Here is a 21,949-nt window from a genome sequence, read left to right as displayed (position 1 = left end):
CTCTGATTGAGGAAATTAAGTTACTGGAGTTTTTAAAGACATGTTTTGAAGCTGCTTGGACACCACTCAAGAAGTATCAACCTACTAAAGTACAACCCAGGGAGCAAAGCCTGCCCAGTGCTGCAAACATACATGCTCCAAAAATGCAAGGCATTCTTGTTCTGGCCCACTCCAAGGGAATGTCCCAAAGGGAAAGCAAGTCACTTCTACTCTCCTTTACTGCAAAGGTGATAGCAAACATCTGTTGAATACCTGGTGTATGGCATAAAATACCTTGCATGAATTTACATTCCATCAAATCTTTGACATATGGGCAAGGTTTGACAAGTTTGAAGGGAAACAGGCATAAACTGAAAATTTAAAGTGCTCCACATGTCCATTGTTGAGCTTAGAACACATGGGAAAAAACACATCAGAAGGCTGCCAGAACAATAAGGTGTCTGGAATACAAGATCTACACAGCAGAACAACAGAGTTAGCTGTGAAAAGACCCAGGGGAGATCCTACTGCTACCTTCAAAGGGAAGCAAAGAGAAGACAGAACCACACTCTTGGAAGCAGAGAGTGAAACAACAAGTGCAACAACAAGTGGTCAAACATTGGAGTAGGTTGCTCAGAGATGCTGTGGAAACAAAAATATTTGCTAAATACAACCCTAAATTACCTCATCTAGCATCAATGCTGGCCCTGCACTGAGCCAGTGGTTGAACCAGGGTACCACAAGAAGTCCCTTCCAACCCAAATCATTTTACCATTCTCTGGCACTATGTGAAATGAAGGATATACTTTAAACTTCACACACAAAACATTGAGACTTTTTTCCATATATGCAGTTATAACTATGATGCTCCTATTGGTCTCAGCATTCACTTCCATACAAGTTCTAGAAGCCCTGGAACACTTCTGCAAGCTCGCAAATACTCATCAGTTCTTTAGCAAATGTACAGTAGATGTACAGTAACTTTAGGCAATCTACTGGGGACCTGCACTTTCAAGAGTGGTGGACATCCTAATCCACCCACTATTGAAGAGAACAGCACTAGAAGAGCACAGATACTGTGTTTCACTGTTTAAGAGACAGAGAATCACATGTGCTATGAAGTATGAAGATCCACAACAGACAAGGCTCCCGTAGGAACTTCAGTAAGAAAATGGGGAAGCAGTACTGACAAGAGACCTCACTACTTCTTTTTAATTTGCAGGAGAAAACCCAGGACCAGTAAGTAAATCTAAACTAACAAAAAAGGAAGAATCCGTCTTTGAAGTAGTAAGGGCTACTGTGTACTCTTTTCTCCAGAATGTTAACAAGAAATTGTATCTCTCCAATAGGCAATAGGAAAGGTGCCAAAAGGGAGATGAAAAGTCTCCCCTGGCTGCCAGCACAGGACAGCCTGTTTCAAGAGGCAGCACATCGTACTGACCAACAACTGCACTGGATCAAGCACTTCTAACCAGGAAGAGCCAGACTGATAACACAGCAGGACAAACATTCAATGCTATCTCCCTCCTTTGAGTCTGATGGAGATGGAGAAAACATCCCTAAGGATTTGTTTGCACAAGTAACTCAAAGCAGATATCTCCAAAAACATTACAGATGTCATGTCGGGCAAGTGAGACATCTAAATATTTGATAGTCAGCTCCATCATATTGTGATGGATGCTGACAAATTCTTCTTCATGTAGATCAAAATGTTGGTAGAACAAGGAGAGGATGCAGCTGCTTCAACAAGACAAAACGATTTCCACACACACTACAGGAGCAAAGCATAAAGTAGTCTGGGATCATATAACGCTCCAGGCAGTAGGCAGGAGTCAACAGCAGTCACTCTTCAGCAGGAAGGAGAGAAGAGTGTTAATAAATATGGAAGGTAGGCAAGGATCAAGTAATCAATGAGTACCTTTTGAGTATTCAGTATTGCCACAGGAAGCGATAAATCTCTCTTCAAAGATCAGAAGTGGCAGTAAGTTATATACTCAGCAGGAATGCTGGATAACACTAACTTCTTCCATCCTCCAAAAAGAAAAGAAAAGAAGAAAGGTTTTAATAATCTGATAAGCTTTGACTGAAACTACTAGCCTTCAAAAATTCATTTTTTTCCAACCTGTAATCTGGAAACTCCTGAAGTGCCTCTAAGGGGTTTTCTTGCAGTACATACTGGAAAAACAAAACTGAAGTTCAGATTGCACCTCCACTGCAAACAGTTTACACATAGGAGAAAGCCACTGGTTAAAATGTAATACTGTTAACTTATGTCATAGAATTATACAACCAGAACCAGGGGGTATTTTTAATTCAGTAGCATTTCCTGCTTTCATTTTAAATCTCTGGATGTTAGAAGTGGTTTCAAGGGAAGAACTCTGCAAATCAAATACAAGGAGACAGAAAAACTATACAAGAAGCTGAAATAATTGGCCAAAACTCACTATTGGTTCTACTGCAGTGAAAGGCTCTTCCAGAAGCCAGTCCAGAAAAACCATGTCTCTTTCAACATTAAACAACAGGAGAATTCAACTGCCTGGACAACAATTTTAAACATACAAGGAAGTTTACAGCTCCATTTCAAAAGAGTAAAAAATGTTTACAAATAGCCAAATGCTGCTATTACTACTTGTGCTCTTAAAGCCTCTACTTACCCCAAAGTATTTTGGGGATGGTTCCATAAAGGCTCAAATCAAACTTGAGGCCTCATTTTTTCCACATCATCTCACATGCTATTGCACTCATGAAGCAGATTCTGCTGACCAGTTTATCACCTGGGGACACAATTGCCAACACACACGTGGAAGGAGATGGGGTCACAACAATCCTGATACAAGCCAACTTAATTTTCCAGGGAAGCCTTGACTTTTACCTCCCTAAATGCTTTGGTGTTATTCCCAAAATAGCAAGAGTTGTAAATTTCCTAGTATAGCTTTTATCGGTAGGTTGGGAAAAAAAAGAAAAAATTTTCCTTTATCCAATAGGAGCATTAAAAAAAAAGCTCTACAAGGACAGATCCCTGTCCAATTAGTCCAGCAGTCTGTCTCCAAAAACTCTAGCAGGAAACACCATGTAGGGACAGCAATCAGTCATGTCTGTGGTTTACCACCCTTATCCCAACACCCAGTCATGGGTTCAGGGATTTTTGCCTCTGGACCTGCTGATCCCTTTCTGAACCTACAGTATCTCCACAGTCTCCTACCAAGTTTTCCATCAATTGTGGTGTATTTGCCTAATTTTTTGCTCCTACAAGCTACAGGCTCACCACAAAACTCACTGCATCTACCCAAGAAGTTGGTATTGTGTGAGCATGGGGAAGCACAGCAGCCAGACTGGGCACAGAGTGACTTCTGTGAAGAATTCAAAGGGCAGCAGCAGACTGACACCATTCACCCTCTTACAAACAGTCAGGAGAAACCAGAATTGCCAAACTCAAGCATCATGTGCTTCTGTTGAAATTACCACTCAGAGGAGCATGTGGATTAAATGCAAGTTTGCTCTCTAGCTCTGAGTTCTGAAGATTACATATTCCCTTCCCACCTTCTTAACATAAGTAACACATGAAAAACACCTTAGCTTCCAGCAATCTCCACTAGAGATGCTTAGGCCATCATCAAGCTATTCACTGTAACATCCTGGGCAGCTAAGAAAGTGTTAAACACTTGTGTCAAGTCTCCACACGAGGCATTATCATAGCTTAAAATTATTGCGTTGTTTACTCCTTCTTCCACAGCTTTATGCTTCATAGTTTAATTCCTGATTAAGTCAGTATTTTAGTCAGCATCCAGTTTAAAACTAGGATCACTGCAGATAATGTAATTCCACACAATACATACAAATGTAATATGTAAAATATGAGTCAATAAATAATTTTATGTAACACAAAATTTTATGGAGCTATGTTTTCTTCAGTGGATTAAAAAAAAAAAAAAAATCACCTTGCTTCACCCTCTGAGCATTTTCCATGCTTAGAACCAGGAAGGAAGAACTCCTTTGCTGATACAGGGATTGTCTGGGCAGCAGTGCTCGTGCCAAGGTCCTTGGGCTGCTTGGTAGGCAGCGAGCTGGACATGAGCCAGCAGCTTGTCCTGGCAGCAGAGAAGTAACATTTATCCTTCCAACAGCTCCCCAGTACCACAGCCACAGATCAGGATGTATTAATCACAAGCCTAGACCAAGTATACAGGACACTATTTGACACATCTCCAACATGTATCAATACCTGCTTACTTTCCCCCGTTCAGAAGATTTTACTGGTTTGATCATATCCTTGATTGATAAAGAAAAGTCCTAAATCTCTCTCTGTTCAAAAAGAGGGAAGGTGGTTCAAGAGAAGAGGAGGTACTATCCATTCTTTTTCTTTAGCACCCCTAGTTTATCACCGAGCCTCTCATGAATGACAGTTCTCTAAATATATATGAAACAAAAAAAGTCAGCACCTTGCAGCTGGCTGAAGCAATTTTCAGATTTTTTTTCCACAATCTTGATTCAAAGATGTTAAGACATTAAGAATTACACAACTGCTCTTCATATCAATCAATAGTTAATCACCCTCCCTGTGAAAAACTTAACCCTTTTAATTTGAACTTATTGGGCCATAAATTCGTATTGTGTTTGTCAGCAAGATTAGAACAAGCTCACTAATATCCAGTATTATTTTATCAGGGATGTATCAAGTCACCTCAGTTTTGATGAGAAGCTGCACAGCACATGCTTAACATTTTACTGCACAGCAATACAGCTTAGTTTTCCATCAAATTGGAGATTAATCCCCTTTCACACAGTAATTTTTTGATGGTTTTGAATGCTGAGGCCAAAACCATACGTAGGGTTTTGGGAATGACTTCATCCCATCCCACACAGGCAAGAACGTACCCCTGCTTATTCCACTAATGCATTTAAGAACTACATTAGGTTCTTTGTCACAGCATCACCTTGGAAACTCATGTTTATGCTGTTTATTCACTGACTCCAAAACGTAGTTCAGTCACTGCTTTCTAAGATAACATGTGCCTTGATTTAAATTCAGCTGGAATACCTTGTTCCCAGGTGCACAGCTTTACATGCAGCAGTCTTAGCACACACACTGGACTGGATCTACTCCACCTGACAATCACAATGGCTGCCCTAGTGCTCACTGATTTTCCATGAACCACAAATTTATCATGAACAAGTTTTTAAAGGCATTTTTCACCAACAAAATCATTAATGAAAACAAATTGTGACAAGCAATTACTAGTTTTTGCTGAATATCCATGGAAACTGTTCACTCTTGTATACCCCCAGACTAATCCTGAACTAAATGGCATTTACTGATACTCAGTACTAATATTAATATACAGTAAGGTCATCAACATCAAGCCCTTTAACAAAGTCAAATAATACATTTAACAAGCTCTTGTTTTCTTAAACCCTTAGTTACTGGGATTAATACTTTTATCTACTTTAACTAAATTCCGTACTAAGAATAAATGGGAGAGCTGGTAATAATGTGAACTACATGTGTGTTAACACCATGCAGAGCTAGTCAAACACCCAAGGTGGTCTGGGCACCTGCCACCCTCTCTGCACAGCACCACTTCCTGCCATGTTCATCCACTCTACCTCCTTGTAGTACTGATACATCAGCACTTCTGACCTCCTGGAATTTCACTACTGCTCCGAAGTGCATTGGCTATAAAATATCCCTTCCAGTATTGCAGTTAAAAATATTCCAGTGGTGAAAAATATACCAATATGCCAAGGTAAATGTCTCTCTCACCTCCCAATGTACTCTGCTGGGGGGTAGTTATACATGGTTTTAAAGTTTTGGCTTGTGTTTGTTTTTTTAATATACTTTACCTGAAGATGTTTGAGACATACACAAGCTTCTAATTATGATGCATGATTGATACAGACAGAGGTGCAATTCACATACCAAACAATCTGTGATTTGCTTTCTGTTTTGCCAGAATTTGATAAATTCAATGATGTCAACAGAAATTTTCTTACAGTATGGGGAAAATATATGCAAACCAAGATTTTCACTATAAGATGAACTTACTTAACTCTGTCTTTATATTTGAGCAAAGCTTTCCAGTGAAACCCATGAAGCTTTAGCAATTTAATGAGTGTGCAGTTATGGCAGAAAAATAAGATGCTGCTGATAACTGACTGACATAATATATATTTGGGCATACTACTCGCACTAGAGAGAGTGAAAAAAAAAATACCCTGTAGTTCAGCTTGCTGCACTACTACCATTACAGAAGCCCTTGCTGGTGTCACTGGTCAGCACATCCTAACTGATCACTGTGCTTGTGCTTTTAAACACTTTCAAACATTCCTGGCCTCACCTCTTAATACCAGCCCCACACAGCATACTGAAACCCTCAGGTAGCTGACAGTAAACTGTGGGAGGGCTTGAACTGAGGGGGGTCTTCAAAAACAAACCTTTACATAAGAAATGCAACTCTATCTATGACTCAAACTTCACCTGTAGGGATAGATAGAGAATAATGCTTCTGGAGTCCATTCTATCAGAGCTGTCCCCTAAGTCAATGCACGTTAACTGCGCCATTCTCGAGAGCTGTCTCTGCACTACTTCTCTTTTCACCTGTTAAGAACCACATTGGAAGGAAATTACAATTTTATAGCTTCCAAGTTTTTATAGTACTGAGCAAAACTTCACTTTAGATTTAATTTACATTAGACACCCAAAACGAGTTGTTCTGTATACAGTTACCTGAATGTTAACATGACCCGAAACATAAAACTCCCTACTCACCTTTTGTTTATTCTACTCTTCTTCTCAAGGTTATTTTTGTTAATCAGAAAAAACCAGATCACTCAGCTGAGCAGCAACTGTTTAGTTTTCATATTAAATACGTCTGGGATAAGTATACCTCACTTAATTCCTAAAGAATGATGAATTATTGGAGAGAAGTGGGAGGAGCAGCAGAACAGGGTGTTTTAAATGAAATTCAAATATCCTTTAGCACCAAAAAAGCAGTATTTTCAGCTAAAGTCAGGACAGGACACAGATTCTTTTTAAGTTTCAGTAAAACACCTGAACGAACAAGGGCCACGTATGACCTGAACCATTTTTATGACCACTAAATATAACAAATAAAAAGGGAGTTTCCTGGATCTGTGTGTGTCTCTAAGACCACGTAAGTTACAGAGCAGCAGAGTTTGATACTGTATTGACTTTTCAAGGTTTAGTACAACAGAGAGTGAACTGGGCATCTGAACTAAAGCCAAATGGATGAATAGGGGTTTACAGTTAAGCAAACAAATCAGTACAGTTCAGTAAGTTAACACAAACAAAACAAGCAGTCAAAGCTTTGGTTTCTTTCAGCTCTGGTCAGTGTGTCCTCTCGTGTGCAGGTAAAGCAGTGGCTGCTCCTTATTACACGTATTCCTAGAGCACATACAAGCACAGGAGGGAGCAGCATTTGGGATCCTAATGCTTATTACTCCCTTGAGCACTTCCTCTCTGGTAAAGAGGTAAGAGACGCTGAAGTTGCCAGGATGGGGAATTAGGGAGTTTTTATGCAAATATAATCAATATTATATCTAAAAGAGCTAATGTACAAAAAACTGTTCAGACAGATCAGGGAGAGCTATCCAGAGGTCAGTAGAACCTGTTCAAGTATGAGGGATAAGTGCAAGGAATAGCCTGGCTTTGCTCCAAGAACACACAGGCCTCGTAATACTCAACACATCCAACTTTCAAAAATCTTCACTAGAAAAGCAGTTTTTGGACATGAAGTCCTAAGGGGAGGAGAAGAAATTAAATTCTGGAGTAGGTTCCACAAAGAAATTCCTTAATAAGTTAGTAATCCCATACAATTAGATTTTTCAGGTAAATGCTGAATAAAGACAAGAATAACACAGGTCAGCTTCTGGCATTCTCAAGACACAACACTGGGAGGGCAGCAGGCGGGTATCAACCTGCAGCCCCAAGAGCTGGTGAGGATGCACACAAATTAGATACGGATCGTAGTCAAGATCCAGCCTGCTCACATGAAAACAGCTCTTGAAATAGCTCCTTCCCTCAGTAACGCTGCAGGCACGAGTCACCAGCAAACTTAACGCTGTAGTGACAGTTCTCCAAGCTCTGTCTGAAATGGACAAGACTTGCTGTATTACTTCAGTTGCAGGGCCACTGGAGGCTACAGGAACTCGAGTTTTGCACCTTTTGCTCAGATATTACTCCTCAAAAATACCCCACAAAGTTTCTTGAGCCTTTCTGTGCATAACCACTCATGAACAGTGGATGACATTAAAACTGAGCTAGTCCTACACATCCAGAAGAAAAACAAAATGGAAGTAAAAATCCATCAACCTAGGAAAAAAAAAAAGCAGCAAGCATTGCTTTGCCCTTATGCTAAAATTGCCCCTTCCTTCAGTTCTGCTGATGTTTTCTACACTGAAGGAAAGTGTTAGGGGGATTGTTTAAGGAAGACCAGCTTGAATACAGCACGGAATTATTTCTTATACCCAATGGGCTTCTGAAAATTCAACACGCTCGGCAGAAGATGGATAAACTGGAGAATTCGAGACGATATTTACACACTTGCTGCACTAAAACAAAAACACATACACTGGAAGTGGTAAACAGTGTTTTAGATGCTTCTAATGACACTTCTGGAGTTTATTACCAGAATCCAGTAACTGGCCAGAGATGAGGAACAGCCATGCATGTATTTAAGAGGAGAAAGGCTCGGCAAAAAAATAGGAAGTCACAAACAGGAAAGCGAGCTCATTCTCACCAACAGGCAAGTCCTAAGGATTACACCGAACGGAGAAGGAAGCACACGACAAGACAAAACCCTTCTATCTAAGTCATTTCACAAGGTTAACACAAGGCCAAATCCGATACTATACAAACATATATTCTAAAGAAATCTAAAGTTGTTGTAGAGAACAAAAAGCAAAGCGTCTGGACACAGAGCATGTGCGGTTTCCTCCTCTGCATCACAAAAAGAATCGGGTTTTGTGCTTCCCCCCCCAAGCAGCACAGACCCATGGAAGGGAGGGAACAACGCCGTCCTTTGCCATGAGATTTCAGGCCATCCCCGGGCAAGCGCCCGGCTGCGGAGGCCCGGGAGGTTCCCAGGGAGGTGCCCCGGGAGTCGGGCAGCCGGGCCAGGTCCCAGCAAGTGACACAGCTGGTCGGCGGCTCGGTGGCAGCCCAGGTGCTCCCGATCGGAGCCTGAAGCCCCGTGGGGACCCCGGGCCCGGAGTGGGGTGGCGGGGACGGGACGGGGGAGGGGGAGCGGACATAGAACGGCGGGGCCGCCGCTCTCCGGGAGCGGCGCGGGGGGTGCGGGGGGGCTGCCGGCCGGTCACCGCGGCGAGAGCGGGCGCCCCCCAGCCGTGCCCGCCCCGGTGCTGCTGCATGGCGCTGCTCAGCCTGCCTTGCAGAGGGAGCTCGAGTCCCGCTCTGCGCCTCGCAGCGCCTCTCACTCCGCCGCACACGCCAGCGCAGCGAGGCGGCGGCCGGCGGGAGCGGGACACGCAGCCGTCCCCGCGGGCAGCGCCCGGCCGGACACCGCGGCAAGACACGGGCGGCGGGCGGAGGGCGCCGGGCCGAGCCCCGCGGAGGTGCGAGGAGGGGGGGAGGAAGCGGTGGCGGGGCGGGAGGGGAGCGGGCCCGGCGCGGCGGGGCGGGGGAGGGGGGGAAGGAAGGGACGTGCGGGACGGGAAAGGAAGGGGGGGGGCGGCAGGCGCGGCGGGGAGGGGGCGGTAATGGGGCGGTTAATCAGCGCCGGTGGCGCGGTGGAGGAGACAAAGGAAAGAAAATGGAGTCGGGGCCGGCGGGTGGCGACGGCCGGGGAGGGAAAGGAGGGCGGGCGGCCCGGGCGGTGCCGCAGCCCAGCGCCGCGCTGTGGGGAATGGCGGCGGTGGTGGCGGCGGCGGCGCGGGGACGGTAGAGGGAGACAAAGCCCCCCTTGCTGCCCCGGCGGCGGCCGCTGCGGGGCCCCAGCCGCGCCGGAGCCCCATCGTGACACCTAGAGGCCGGAGAACGCGACTGCAAACCCCCCGCCGCCGCCGCTTACCTGCGCCCCGCGCCCCGCCGAGCTCCCTCCGGCCGCCGGGCCCCGCCGCCGCCCCGCGCCGCCCGCGGGCCCCGCGGAGGAGCCGCCGCGCCCCGCACGCCCCGCCGCGGCCGCCGCCGCTTTAAGCGCCCCGGCACCAGCCCCGCGGTTTAATCGCTCTACAGTCGCTTTCGGACACAAAATGGCGGCGGGCGGGGCACAGTGCGCACGCGCCACCCAGCGCGGCTCTGCCGCGGCCGCCGGCCCGAGCGGGGGGGGGGGGCCGGGGGGGCCGGCGCGCGCGGGGAAGCGGCCGCGCGGGGCAGGCTGGGAGCGGCGGGCGGGGCGGGGCGGGGCGGGGGCGGGGGGAGCGAGGGCGCGAGTCGGGCGCCAACTTCAAACGCGCGGGGCCCGCGGCGTCACCCGGCGCGCGCCTGTGCGTGCGTGCGTCAGCGCGTCACGTGCCGCCGGCGGGCGGGCGGCGGGGGGGGGGGGCCGGAGGCAGCGCCCCTCCCTCCCCTCAGGGCAGAGCGCGGCCGGCGGGGCGGTGTGAGGGGAGCTGGGGGGGGGGGTTCACTGTGTTAGTGCTGCCCCGAGAGCCAGACAACTGCAGATACCCCCGGCTCTGCACGCCGCTCCTCAGCTAGAACCGCCCCCTTCTTCTCAGCCAAAACTGCCCGCTTCACCTCATCTAAAACCGCTCCCTTCGCCTTATTAAAAACTGACCCCTTCACCTCAGCAAGACTTCCAGACAGAGCAGGAGGCTGTACCTCAGCTTGGTGGAAAGGAGCTCCTCCGGAGAAAAAGGCCACAGAGAAAGTCCATCCTCCGTGCTGAGGAGGGACTTGCCCTGGCTGAAAGACCAAAACTTTCCTTAAGCTGGAAGAGGAGTCAATACAATCGTGAATTAATCAGCAGGAAAGTCATGGGGCAGTTTTGTAAATACCAACAAGTGACTGGAATTAGGCTCTAGGGGGGAAGCCATGTGAGCAGTGGCTGAGGGCACTTGGCTCGTTCAACCTGGAGGATACTGAGGGCTGAGCTCACTGTGGGCTGCAGCTTCCTCAGGAGGGGCAGCAGAGGGGCAGCACCAATGGCTGCTCTCTGTGGCCAGTGACAGAACCTGGGGGAACAGCATGGAACCGTGTCAGGGGGAATTAGGCTGCATATTAGGAAAAGGTTCTTCACCCAGAGGGTGGCCAAGTACTGAAACAGGCTCTCCAGGGAAGTGGTCACAGCACCAGGCCTGACAGAGTTCAAGAAGCATTTGGACAACATCAGGCACGTGGTGTGATTCTTGGGGATGTCCTGTGCGTGACCAAGTTTTGGACTTGATGGTCCTTGTGGATCCCTTCCAACTCAGGAGATCCAAGGATTCTACAATTCTGTGATTTAAGATGGTGCTTGCCTGGTTTTAAAGGACCTTGGGCTTGCCAGGCTCATAATCAAGCAGGACAAACCAGCTCCAGTCAGCTTCTGCACAGCAGGAATGGTGGATGTGCTGCCAGGTGTTTAGTAGGGAGCTTCTGGGGAACTCAGCAAGGTTGATTTCCATCAGAAGTTAGACACCATGGTGTTTTATGTCCACATTTTCTCCAAAAGGTGAAAAGAGCCACGGCACCCTTGGTGAGATGCATGAATTTATGTGACAATACACAAGGGGCTTGCCTGTCTTTCATTTTCTGCAGTTCCCTGGGTTGCTGAATCTGCTGGGTTTAACATATTTTCTCATCTCCAGCAGTGTTGTAGCAGACCCAGAGCTGATTGACAGGCAAGCTGAGGAGAGGAGAATTCTATGAGCTCATTCTGCATCCTCTTGGTATTTTCTTACCATAATGTGAAATGGAGCAAGAGTAATGGGTTAAAATATTAATACTTCAAAAATCAGACACATTGGAAAGAAGCTGCATTCTTTTGTTCCTTTTACTCCCCTATTAGTCCCTGGAAGACAATAAGGCCAGGAATTCAGAGAGAAATCTAAGTGTAAAGAAACCTCAACACAAACCTGTGGTGGTAGAACTAAAGAGTTTTAAGGCTGTTACAGTTGAAATCCATGTCAAAAATCTCGCCTCAAATTTGTGCCTCTTGAGATATCACTGCAGGTTGGGGTAAAAGCTGATCAGCAGCTTAAGCTTTACCACAACCTGCTTAACGAGTGACAAACCCATCTGAAAAACATTAGCATACATTAGCATGTGTAAACTGTGCCCTTACATCCTGGTATGAATAATGCTGATGACTTGCTGAGCTGTGCTGTGGAGAGAAGGGTCCCTCTGCCAGGGGAGTTGGGCTGAGAGTGAGATCAGGCCCTGATGCGGCTTTACGGGTTTCTCCTGCCTAAGCCTAAGCTCTCTCAAGTCCTTGCAAAGCAGCAGAGCGCAGTGGGCTGCGTTCTGAGCACCGATACTCCTTTGGGGGTTGTTGACAACGCAGAGCAAGTTTCCTTCTCAGGATCATGACACCAAGATAAGTCCATTAGCCCGTTTCAGTGGGGCATTGGCAGCTTACTGAGGGGCCGGAGGGGATGATCTGTGTGGATGCAGCCTTGGCTGAAGGAGAAATCAATTATCTACAAAGCAATGGTAAAAAGTGGCCATTAATTATGAGAGGTGACGGTGTAGCCCACAGCCGTGAGCTCCGGGGTCTTCATTGCATGAGAAATTTGAATCATCGAAACAGAATATCCTGAATTTGAAGGATCCTCATAATGATCTTTGAGTCCATTGTTAGACAATCAAAAGCTTTGCTAAAATTAAAAAAAAAAAAAAAACAACCACATCCATGGCCTTCCCTTTGGCCACTAGATGAGTTGGTGTAGAAGGAAATTAAGTCAGCACAGCACAAAGTATCTGCTCAGAACATTTCTGTAGTGTGAATTTTTAAAAAATCATTTACATTCTAAACTGTCAAGCCATCAATTCTCATGCTGTAATTTTTGGTAGAATGGCGTATCTTTCGTCTGTAGCCATGAATCCTGCTTTAAGCTCAAAATTTAGCTCAGGCACGAATCAAAATGGAGAGGAGCAGTGGCTGTGTGTAAAACTGCCTCTTGTGCTGCTTTAAATACTCAGCCAGGGCAGGGTGTAAAATGGATGCTAATGATCCCTCTGCCTTTTGTTTGAGCCATCCTATGGCAAACGGTCGCATCTTTCTAGTAGGATTGTCGCTGCTTAGGAAGCAGAAGTTTTTTTCCTGGCAAACACCTGTTCCTGGACTTCTCCTACCAAAAGTGTCCTGGACCGTCCACCAGCGAGTGCTGAGGGTCTCCCCTACTGATCCTGGTTTTCTTCACTTGGAGGCGCTTGTGAGCTGATATGCAGGGAATTCAAATCCCCAGCTTCAGTGAATGCTTAACTGTGAGTGCTCCTGAATATCAGCCTCTGAGCCTGTCCAAATAGACAGCTAGAGGCAGATGCTCCTTCTAGAAAAGCTGCCTGAGTGAGGCCTTTCCCAGAGACACCTTGCCCATGAGCAGAATGGAAAGAACTGAAGCCAAGGAGCTCCTGACCACCTTGCTGTGGCCTCAGGTGGGCTCACCCTTCTCATTCCAACTGCGCTTCCATCACCTTTGCAATCCCTCAGGAGTCACCACTCCTCTCTCAGCTCTAAGGAAGACAGTAGTCGAGCTTGAGAGCATTAAATTAAGTTTTGAAGGCTGCCTGGAGCACCATTTCGTCTCTCTATGAAACAAGGCCCCAGCTGTCACCCCAGGAGTGGTCCTTGGAGAAAGCCCATACAGATGTGCCTGACAGACCTGCAAGGAACGTGTTAGTGCTCACGAGGAGGCTGCTGCTTTACTGTGGTTCAGCTAAGGCTGTGTAGCTTTCCAATCATCTCTAAATGCCCCAGTGAGTGCCTTGGAAACATGATTTCACACAAGCCTGGGATAAGGTGGGAGGTCCAAATGCAAGACTGCTCAGACTGGAGAGTCATAAACTACAACCCCCCGAAAATGACTTGGCATCAAGGTTTAAGTGATTTCTAACAGAAGGGCTGATTGGAGCATGTGCACAAAGTGGCAGTGACTGCTTGGGGTCATTCTGGCTGGTGGCTGCTCCTGGTGTCAAACCCGGGCAGCTGCACCAGCCCAGATGCTGTGCAAGAGGAGGGAACATTGTGCTGATGGTCTTCAGGGGCTCCTCAGGACACTTTCTTGAGACTGGCAGGTAAAAAGCGATACTGCAGAGTGCTCCAGAATCCATATGCACCCTTCCAATAAAAAGAAAAAAAAAAAAAAAGCAAAACCAGCAGTAAATGGGGAAAAGGAACATCTTCCCCAAGTCAGAGCACATGGATAATTTAACTGTGACACAGACACCCTCCCACGGGCTGCAGCTCCTACAAGAAAAGCAAGTAGCTGCTGAGCACAAGCACGTCCGTACGGGAGGGGGATGTTTTAAGTGCTGACACAGATTTGGCTGACAAACGCGGTGCTGGCACACTGTCTCCTTTGAAATAACAAATGCTGCCGAAAAACGTGCTCTGCGCTGCTGTGTCTGTCCCCATGTGCTGTGAAAGTGGCTCCCAGGGAGTTCACCCATGAAGCAGAGAGATCCAAAAATCAAGACCTTTTGTTTGAAGTTCAGTCCTGTGAAAATGTCAGTCCTGCAATTCCAGGTGACCTGGTGGTGTCCATAGGGCAGAGGTCTTTGGCAATGCCAGCATAGACCCATTCAGAGCAAGGGGCTGGGTGATAGATTCCTAAATTAATCTGTTTGAGGTTTCTTCCCACATGTTCTTACAGCCACATAAATAATGGGATTATGCCTTGCAATTCCAGGAGCAGAGTCATTTTGTCCTGGCCTGCAGCTCCCTGCCTACCCTGACAGAAGTCTGCTTTCCTCCTCTGATCTCTACAGTCAAGGTGTAGTTTATCTCGGAAAGTGGAATTGTGCTGCAGGGAGGGGACGAGGTTTTGGCAGGGCAAGGAGAACACCCAGGTAGGTGAGTGAATTAAATTCATGGCTTTGGCCGCTGAGGCACTGGGCTGGTTTTATTTCCAGCAGTTATTGAAAGGAGAAAAGAAACCAAACCAAACCAAACGTGTGAGAGGGCTGGGCCACTTTCCACCTCTCAGGTGCATGTGCCAGCTGGGACCCGCATCCCTCATCTCTTGCTGCCTGAAGCTGACAGTGTGATGCAGTGCTTTGGGAAAAGCACTGCGCTTCCCTCCTGGGGCTTGTCCAGCCCCAAGAGCAGGTGGAAGAAGGCTATGGGATAAGTTATCCAGCAGTGTCCCCTGGTTACCCCCTTCCCGCAATCCCATCTGCAAGGTAAAACTGCATCCAAAAGTGGTTATGCTGAGGGGGTGTCCCAGATGGGATCACATGTACCACGACATGCTACATTCTGCCTGAGCCAGCCCCAAAAAGCTCTGCTACAGTGAGGAAGAAGGAAATAAAGGCTGTAACTTGCTGGGATGTGCTTAGAAACGCTGGGAAGCACCGATGGATAGGCCTTGCTTGGCCTGGGGACTATAAATCCTCAGCTCCGCTGGAGCTGGCAGTGCCCCTGCTCTGGCACGAGTGGCTGGCAGCACTGGGGGGATGTCCCTGCCTCTGCTGCATTTTGGGGGCATCTTTGTGGCTCTAAACTACTCCCAGGACCATACCAGCCACTAAGATGATTAAGGGATTGGAGCAGCTGTCATGAAAGCTGGGACTGTTAAGCTTGGAAAATTAAGGCTTGGGAGGAGGGTTCTTGTCCATGTCTATTAATACTTGGCAGAGGGTAAAGAATCATAGAATAGTAAGGTTGGAAGGGACCACTGTGGGTCATCTGGTCCAACCTCTCTGCTTAAGCAGGGCCATCCTAGAGGGCATTGGACAGAATTGCGTCCAGATGTTTTTTTAATACCTCCAGTGAGGGAGACTCCACACCCTCTGGGCAACCTGTTCCTTTGTGTGGTCACCCGCATGGGGAAGAAGTTCTTCCTCATTTTCATGTAGAGCTTCATGTGCATCAGTTTCTGCCCATTGCATCTTGCCCTATTGCTGGAAAACACTGAGCAGAGCCTGATCGTTCCTCTGGCACCCTCCCTGCAGATACTGACAGACATTGATGAGGTCCCCTCTCAGTTATAACTTCTTGAGGCTGAGCAGCTCCAGCTCCCTCAATCTTTCCTCGTAAGAGAGATGCTCCAGTCCCTTAATCATCTTTGTATCCCTCTGTCGGATCTGCTGCAGGAGCTCCATGTTTCTCTTGTACTGAGGAGCCCAGAACTAGACACAGCACTCCAGATGTGGCCTCACTAGGGCTGGAGGGGCAGGATCAGTTCCCTTGACCTGCTGCCAATGCTCTTCCAAATGCATCCCAGGATACCGTTGGCCTTCTTGGCTCACAGGGCACACTGCTGGCTAAGGGACAGCTTCTTGTCCACCAGAACTCCCTGGTCCTTCTCTGCAGAGCTGCTTCCCAGTGGCTTGGCCCCCATCAGGTACTGGTGCATGGAGTTATTCTTCCCCAGGTGCACCATCATAGTGAATGTTCAGGGATTTAAATCAGCAGGTGATGGGCGGGCTTTGAGAAGAGGAAGGCAGATGATACAAGCTTAAATAAAAATCACAGAGACACATCTCAGAAAGAGGGGAAGCAGTCCTGGGGGCCCCCAGCCCCGTGGTGACACCATGCAAGGTGTATGAGCAAGGGCCCCAGCAGCCCCACTGCATGATGCAGGCAGAAATCTCCAGGGTCCCCCCTTTCTGCCCAGCCCATCCGGAGGTGGCACAAGACCCAGCACTCCGCCATGCACTTTGTAGCCCGATGCTGCCTCCTCCTCAGTGGGGCGGAAGGCTCTGTGTCACCAGCCACGTGCTGCCAAGGCCACTGAACTCAGGAAATTTAATCAAAGCAGTGAGAACCAATCGTGTTGTGAGTGTCAGGGAGGTGGCCCCCACCATGCTGCTGCCTCTGTCACAGCCACCAAGAGGGCAAAGTTCCTGGGAGAGCCAGAGGAAACAGTGCTTCCTTCCCAGCAAGCTTCCAACAATCCAGCAGCTCATCAGGGCCGAGGAGCTGCACAGGAGGGGCACAAAAACCTCCAAAAAACCCCCAGCCCTCAGGAAGAGGGACAAGCAGCAAGAGGGGACACAGAGAGCAGCCTCCCTTCCAGCCCAGTGGTGTGTCCCCTACACAGCAAGGTGGGGACAGCGGATATCCTGGGACAAGGCACAGCCAGTGAGGCAGAGCAGCTCACAGGGTGGTTTAGCATTCCCTGTCACACCCATCCGGTGCGGGGACATTGGGGACCATGGCTTGGCCACCACAGCTGCTGGCTGCAATCTGCTTCCAGCGCTGGACATGGGTCCTTACTGGTCCAAACTTGAAGTCAGGGCCTAGTTAACCAACAGCAGCTGGAGATGGGGAACATGTGGATTTGCACACACAGTAGGGCTGTCTCCATTCCCAGGGCAGACCTGGTTTCGGTGGTCCCCATCCTGTGTCACCACCTCGTACCATCTTGGGTGATGCATCCCATGCCCAGCAGCCAAATTTTGGCAACATTTGGCTGAGTTGCAGGGCAGGGAAATGCCAAAAATCACAATTATTTCCCATTACATCCCCTGTCACCCTCCAGGCAGCTATGCTGACACCCAACTTGCCCTGCCCCAGAGCACTGGGGCCAAAGAAACACCCTCACAGCGACACCGACACTCTTTAAAGGTTTGTTTTTATTTCTGGTTTAAAATCAAAATTAGTCATTCTCTGTAATTACATTATATATAGATTTATAGAGACATTATAGAAAAGAATTTTTTGCTTTTGTTTTTCTGCAAAAATCTGTAAATAAAAAATAAAATAAAACAAAACAAACAAAAAAAAAGGTGGCAGCTTCTGTCCATCCATCTGTCCGTCCCTCTATCACTCCTCCTGCCCCTGCCCTCCACAGCACTTCCCAACAGGCCAGGAAAGGCTCTGGGCTGAGGCCACATCTCACTACATTCCCTACAGCCACAAGCCAGGGAGGGACAGGAGCACGTGGAGCTGGAAAGAAGAAACGCCAGCAGAATATATTAATATCTCATATTTCATTTTATTTAAGTCCTGGGGACTCCAGGTGGCAGAGGGCAGCAGTCCCCATGGCCCTGGCAGCTCCTGGAAAGAAACAGCGAGGTTTCCAAAGTGCAGGTCCTTCCGGGACAGGGCGCGTGCCCTCGAGCGAGAGGAAGGCAAGAGGAGGCAGAGAAATCCAGTACCTCTCCCTGCCGCCCCAGTGCCGGCAGCTGTAGCCGACGAGGGGGGCAGGAAGGGTGGGCTCCCTGGGTATTTTAAATAGCGATCAGAGGGTGGGATGTGCAGCGAGCCCCCTGCCCAGTGGTGCGGAGGTGGCACCTGTGGGGCCGGTGGCCGGGGACAGGGAAGCGGTGCTCCGTAAGGCAGTGTGCAGCCGTGGCGAGCTGCCGGCAGGCGGGGTAATACTGTGGTGTGGTGCTGAGAGCGGGAGCTGCCGGGTCCCCAGTCCGTGCAAGCCCGGGCGGCCCAGCGGTGCCTTTGCCCTCAGGGATGGCAGGTGGGTGTGCGTGGGTCTCAGAAAGCTGTACTGGCCATGCTGGCTGGTGCAAAGATCCGCGGGAGGCTGTCCAGGGTCTCCTCCAGTCGCCGGTGAGCTGATTTACCATCTTCCCCTGCAAGTACACGCCATGGTCAGTGATCCAAACTGTGTAAGTTCTGTCCCCTGCCCATCCCTGGCCACCTACCCTGGCCTTTCCAGGGAAGCATGCCTAACACCTGGCAGAGCTGAGCCTGCGTGCTATGGCCACAACACGGAAACCTTTCTTGTTCTCCTTAGCATGCCCCTGGGCAGGTCCCAGCTGGGATCTGGATCAAACAGTCCCCAGAGCTCCTGATTCAGAGGTTGCAAATCCTGTTCTCAGCTGCCCACGCGGGGCAGAGATAACCCGTGTTCGGGCTGCAGGAGTGTTGGCTTGTGGAGAACCCCACTTGGGGCCAAGGGACCACTGCTCAGGGCTGTGCCAGCTCCAGTGGTTCCAACAGCTGTGCACATCTGCATGCACTGGCATTGGGGTCCCAAGGGCTCCCCCGGGACCCCCAGGCACACACAGGGATGCACACATCCACACTACAGGCTCACTGAGCTCTGCCCACAAATCTGCCTGCAGCAGCCATCCCCAGCAAGAGGTGGTGACATGGACAATCTGCTGGGACACAGGACACAAGGCATCTACATGTGTCAGGGTGCCAGTGGGATGTGCACTATCAACAACCAAGACACACAGACTCCAAAATGTGACACAGCTGACAGGCTCTAAGACGGAGACATTCGTGAGCAAAGCGGCCAGAGCAGGGACAAGGGGGACAAGGACAGCTCACGTGTCCCAACCTGTGCAGCAGCTGCCGCGATCTGGAGGCCTAGAAACCCACTCAGATGGTTCTCTCAGGGCCATCTAGCAAATAATAAATAACAACCAGGCTTAGTGCTGTGGCTACAGGATGCCTGGCCCTCGCTGCCAGCTTGCTCTTGCCTGGCAGAGCTTGGAGCACAATGAACCAGAGTGCGTGGGGTAGGCAGGGACCAGCCAAAGAGCCCCATCTCCCATGGGCACTGCTGGCACCAGGAGATGCCACTTGGGATGCTGTGGGTGGGGAGCAAGCAGAGAAGCAGCAGGACACTCACCGCACAGCATCAGGCTCTGCTTGGCTGCCTCCCGCACAGGCTCCTTGTCGGTTTGGCACAGGTAAACCAGCTGCTCGATGCTCTCCTTGGCCTGCAGGAGAAGGGACAAGGAGAGGAGGTTTGGGTGTCACGGGTGGAGCAGGAACACAGTCAGATGGGGAAGGCAGTACAGGGCACTGCAGCCCCATGGTCCAGAAAAGCCCCTCATCCTCTTTCTCCCCTCCTTTTTCCTTCCTGCTCTGCCCCTGCCTGCTGCTACAGCACATTTGGGGCATCCCCAGCTTTTCTCTCCCAGGAGCAGGAGGTTGTGCAGGTGTGTCCAGAGTCACCAGCCACGTGTTTCCTCTTCCTCTGGAACATGCAGCCCTGCTGCCTCCTCCCCACATCCCTCACCTTCAAGCAGCCCAGCGCCGCACACCCTGCCACACGTGTCTGCACCTCCTCATCCTCCAGCTGCTCCAGGAAGCACACGAGGGCCTGGGGGAGATAAGGGAGTCAGTGCCACCATCCGCAGCAGAGCCGGGGGCAGCACCCTGGGGGCTGTGGCACCAGCCCACCTCGTCCCTGGCTTGCCCAGCACGTACCCGTTGGCGGAAGCGGGGGTTTTCCGCCAGGCTGCGGAGCTGGGCTGACACGGCGCTCACCACCTTGCTGTTGCCCTCCACGAGGAGCAGGCTCAGTGCCTTCAGTCCCTCCTTCTTCAGGCGGCCCTCGGGCACGCGCTTCAGGGCACGCAGCACCACATCCTGGTCGTCTGAGTTGAGGTTCTGTGCCAGCAGCGCTGCGGGAAGCCATCAGCTTCAGCCAAGGTGTGGAGAGTCACATGGCACTGCCCCCACACCCCTGCCACCCATCCCCGGGCACCCCGGATCCATGCTGGGCAGAGGGGGCCCCATGCAGGGGTCCCCAATGCATGGAGTTGCTCCCCAAGACACTGGGGACCTATAGCAAGGATATGGGAAGGCAGCATGGGACTGGGCTGCACTCTGGATCAGACTTGCCCACCCCAAGGATGGCTGAGCCTCTGGGTGGTGCCCCAGAATGGTCATGGCACTGCTGCAGGGTGATCAATCTGGCACCCCATCCCAGGGCTTAAGGAGGGTGGGAGGACACCCACCTTCCTCTGCCAGCTCCATCATGTAGGTATCAAGCACCAGGGCACCGAGTGACTCAAAGTGGCTCCAGTACTGGAAGATGGTGACCTGCTCGCTCTGGGCGCTGCCAGGCCTCCGGGGCAGCCGCCGATTCAGCACATCCTCCACCAGTTTCACACACACTGTAGGAATGAATCAGGATCAGGGTGTGCAGCAGCCATGGTCACCCCTCTGTGGAGCTCCTGGCACCCATATCCTCCCACTCATGGTCACTGAGTGACACTGACAACCCCCCAAACACCCCTGGGCACCCACTCACCAGCATCAGCCAAACCAGGGTGCTGCTCGCTGATGGGAGCTGCATACTGGGCACTGAGCACCTGCAGGAACCGCTCCACGGGGCAGGTGTAGACATTGGGCACTTCCACACAGAGGTCCCAAAGGGGCAGCACGCCCTCCTTCCGTGTCGAGAACTGCACCACTGTGGGGACAGGCACTGTCAGACCTCCCCAAGGCCATGGCCCTCTGTCTGGCATGGTCCCTCATGCCCAGCCATGCCCACGAGTGGACACAGGTTTCACACAGCCTCCAGGGTGGCACAGAGGGTCCCCTCAGCTGTTTCTTTACCGTCAGCAGCTGAGGTGGCTGCTCCTGCGCGCTCCTCCGTCAGCTGGCACACGATCTCCAGCACCTGCGACTCCCGCAGCAGCCTGTCCAGGGCATACATCTCCTGGCACCGCAGGGGACCGAAGGTGCCCAGCTTCTGCAAGGCACAGCCAAAACAGGGACTTCGGTGACAGAGCTCACTGCCCACATCACAGCCTTCAGGCTGCAGCAAGACCCCCTTCAAGGGGTCACATACAGCCCACCCGAGGGTGTCTCCTGCCGCCATATCCCACCCTGATCCTCACCAGCAGCAGGCTGTTGCAGTTGTTAAGGTGAAGCACCAGAGCCTTATCCAGGAACTCATTGCCGGTGCTCATGGGGTCAGTGCTGGCCTCAGAACCACTGCACATTCCAGTGTCATCTGCCCCCATCTCGCCAGCGCTGGGGGCCCTGGTGCCACGCAGGGGTCTGCCAGCCCTCCTGCAAGCCAGGGAGAGATCAAGGCAGTGGATCAGCACAGGACACCTGGACCTGCCCCCTCCCCACCCACAGGGCAGAGGATAAGTCCCAGGGGCACAGGGGCTGCCTCCAGCCCACCTCTCACAGAGAGC

The 21,949-nt window shown here is 50.2% G+C and overlaps 2 protein-coding genes across 14 annotated transcripts in view; both read right to left on the bottom strand.

Annotated features, from left to right (window-relative positions):
- CTCF (CCCTC-binding factor) overlaps window positions 1-10,046 on the bottom strand; it is a 34,902-nt gene extending 24,856 nt beyond the window's left edge. For 3 of the 5 annotated variants that reach the window (XM_069027036.1, XM_069027038.1, XM_069027039.1), the window contains exons 1-2: window positions 2,102-2,166; window positions 1,898-2,010 (exon numbers count right to left, since the gene is read on the bottom strand). The gene's annotated coding sequence lies outside the window, so the exon portion shown is untranslated. Of the gene's footprint in view, window positions 1-1,897; window positions 2,011-2,101; window positions 2,167-10,025 lie in introns of those variants that run through there. The other 2 variants (XM_069027041.1, XM_069027037.1) reach the window with 2 other exon arrangements.
- A 7,610-nt stretch (window positions 10,047-17,656) lies between these two features.
- Window positions 17,657-21,949, bottom strand: part of RIPOR1 (RHO family interacting cell polarization regulator 1) — a 30,904-nt gene continuing 26,611 nt past the window's right edge. For 8 of the 9 annotated variants that reach the window (XM_069027030.1, XM_069027033.1, XM_069027026.1 and 5 more), the window contains 8 exons: window positions 21,644-21,818; window positions 21,360-21,495; window positions 21,052-21,213; window positions 20,756-20,914; window positions 20,223-20,419; window positions 20,032-20,115; window positions 19,639-19,729; window positions 17,657-18,628 (listed from right to left, as the gene is read on the bottom strand). In XM_069027030.1, the coding sequence (XP_068883131.1) occupies window positions 18,531-18,628; window positions 19,639-19,729; window positions 20,032-20,115; window positions 20,223-20,419; window positions 20,756-20,914; window positions 21,052-21,213; window positions 21,360-21,495; window positions 21,644-21,818 (1,102 nt within the window). In that variant the 3' untranslated portion in view covers window positions 17,657-18,530. Of the gene's footprint in view, window positions 18,629-19,344; window positions 19,409-19,638; window positions 19,730-20,031; window positions 20,116-20,222; window positions 20,420-20,755; window positions 20,915-21,051; window positions 21,214-21,359; window positions 21,496-21,643; window positions 21,819-21,949 lie in introns of all 9 variants that reach the window. The other variant, XM_069027028.1, reaches the window with a different exon arrangement.

The sequence above is a fragment of the Aphelocoma coerulescens genome, chromosome 11 (assembly GCF_041296385.1).
Source record: "Aphelocoma coerulescens isolate FSJ_1873_10779 chromosome 11, UR_Acoe_1.0, whole genome shotgun sequence".
Classification (NCBI taxonomy): domain Eukaryota; kingdom Metazoa; phylum Chordata; class Aves; order Passeriformes; family Corvidae; genus Aphelocoma; species Aphelocoma coerulescens.
This window is presented reverse-complemented; position numbering and strand designations above follow the sequence as displayed.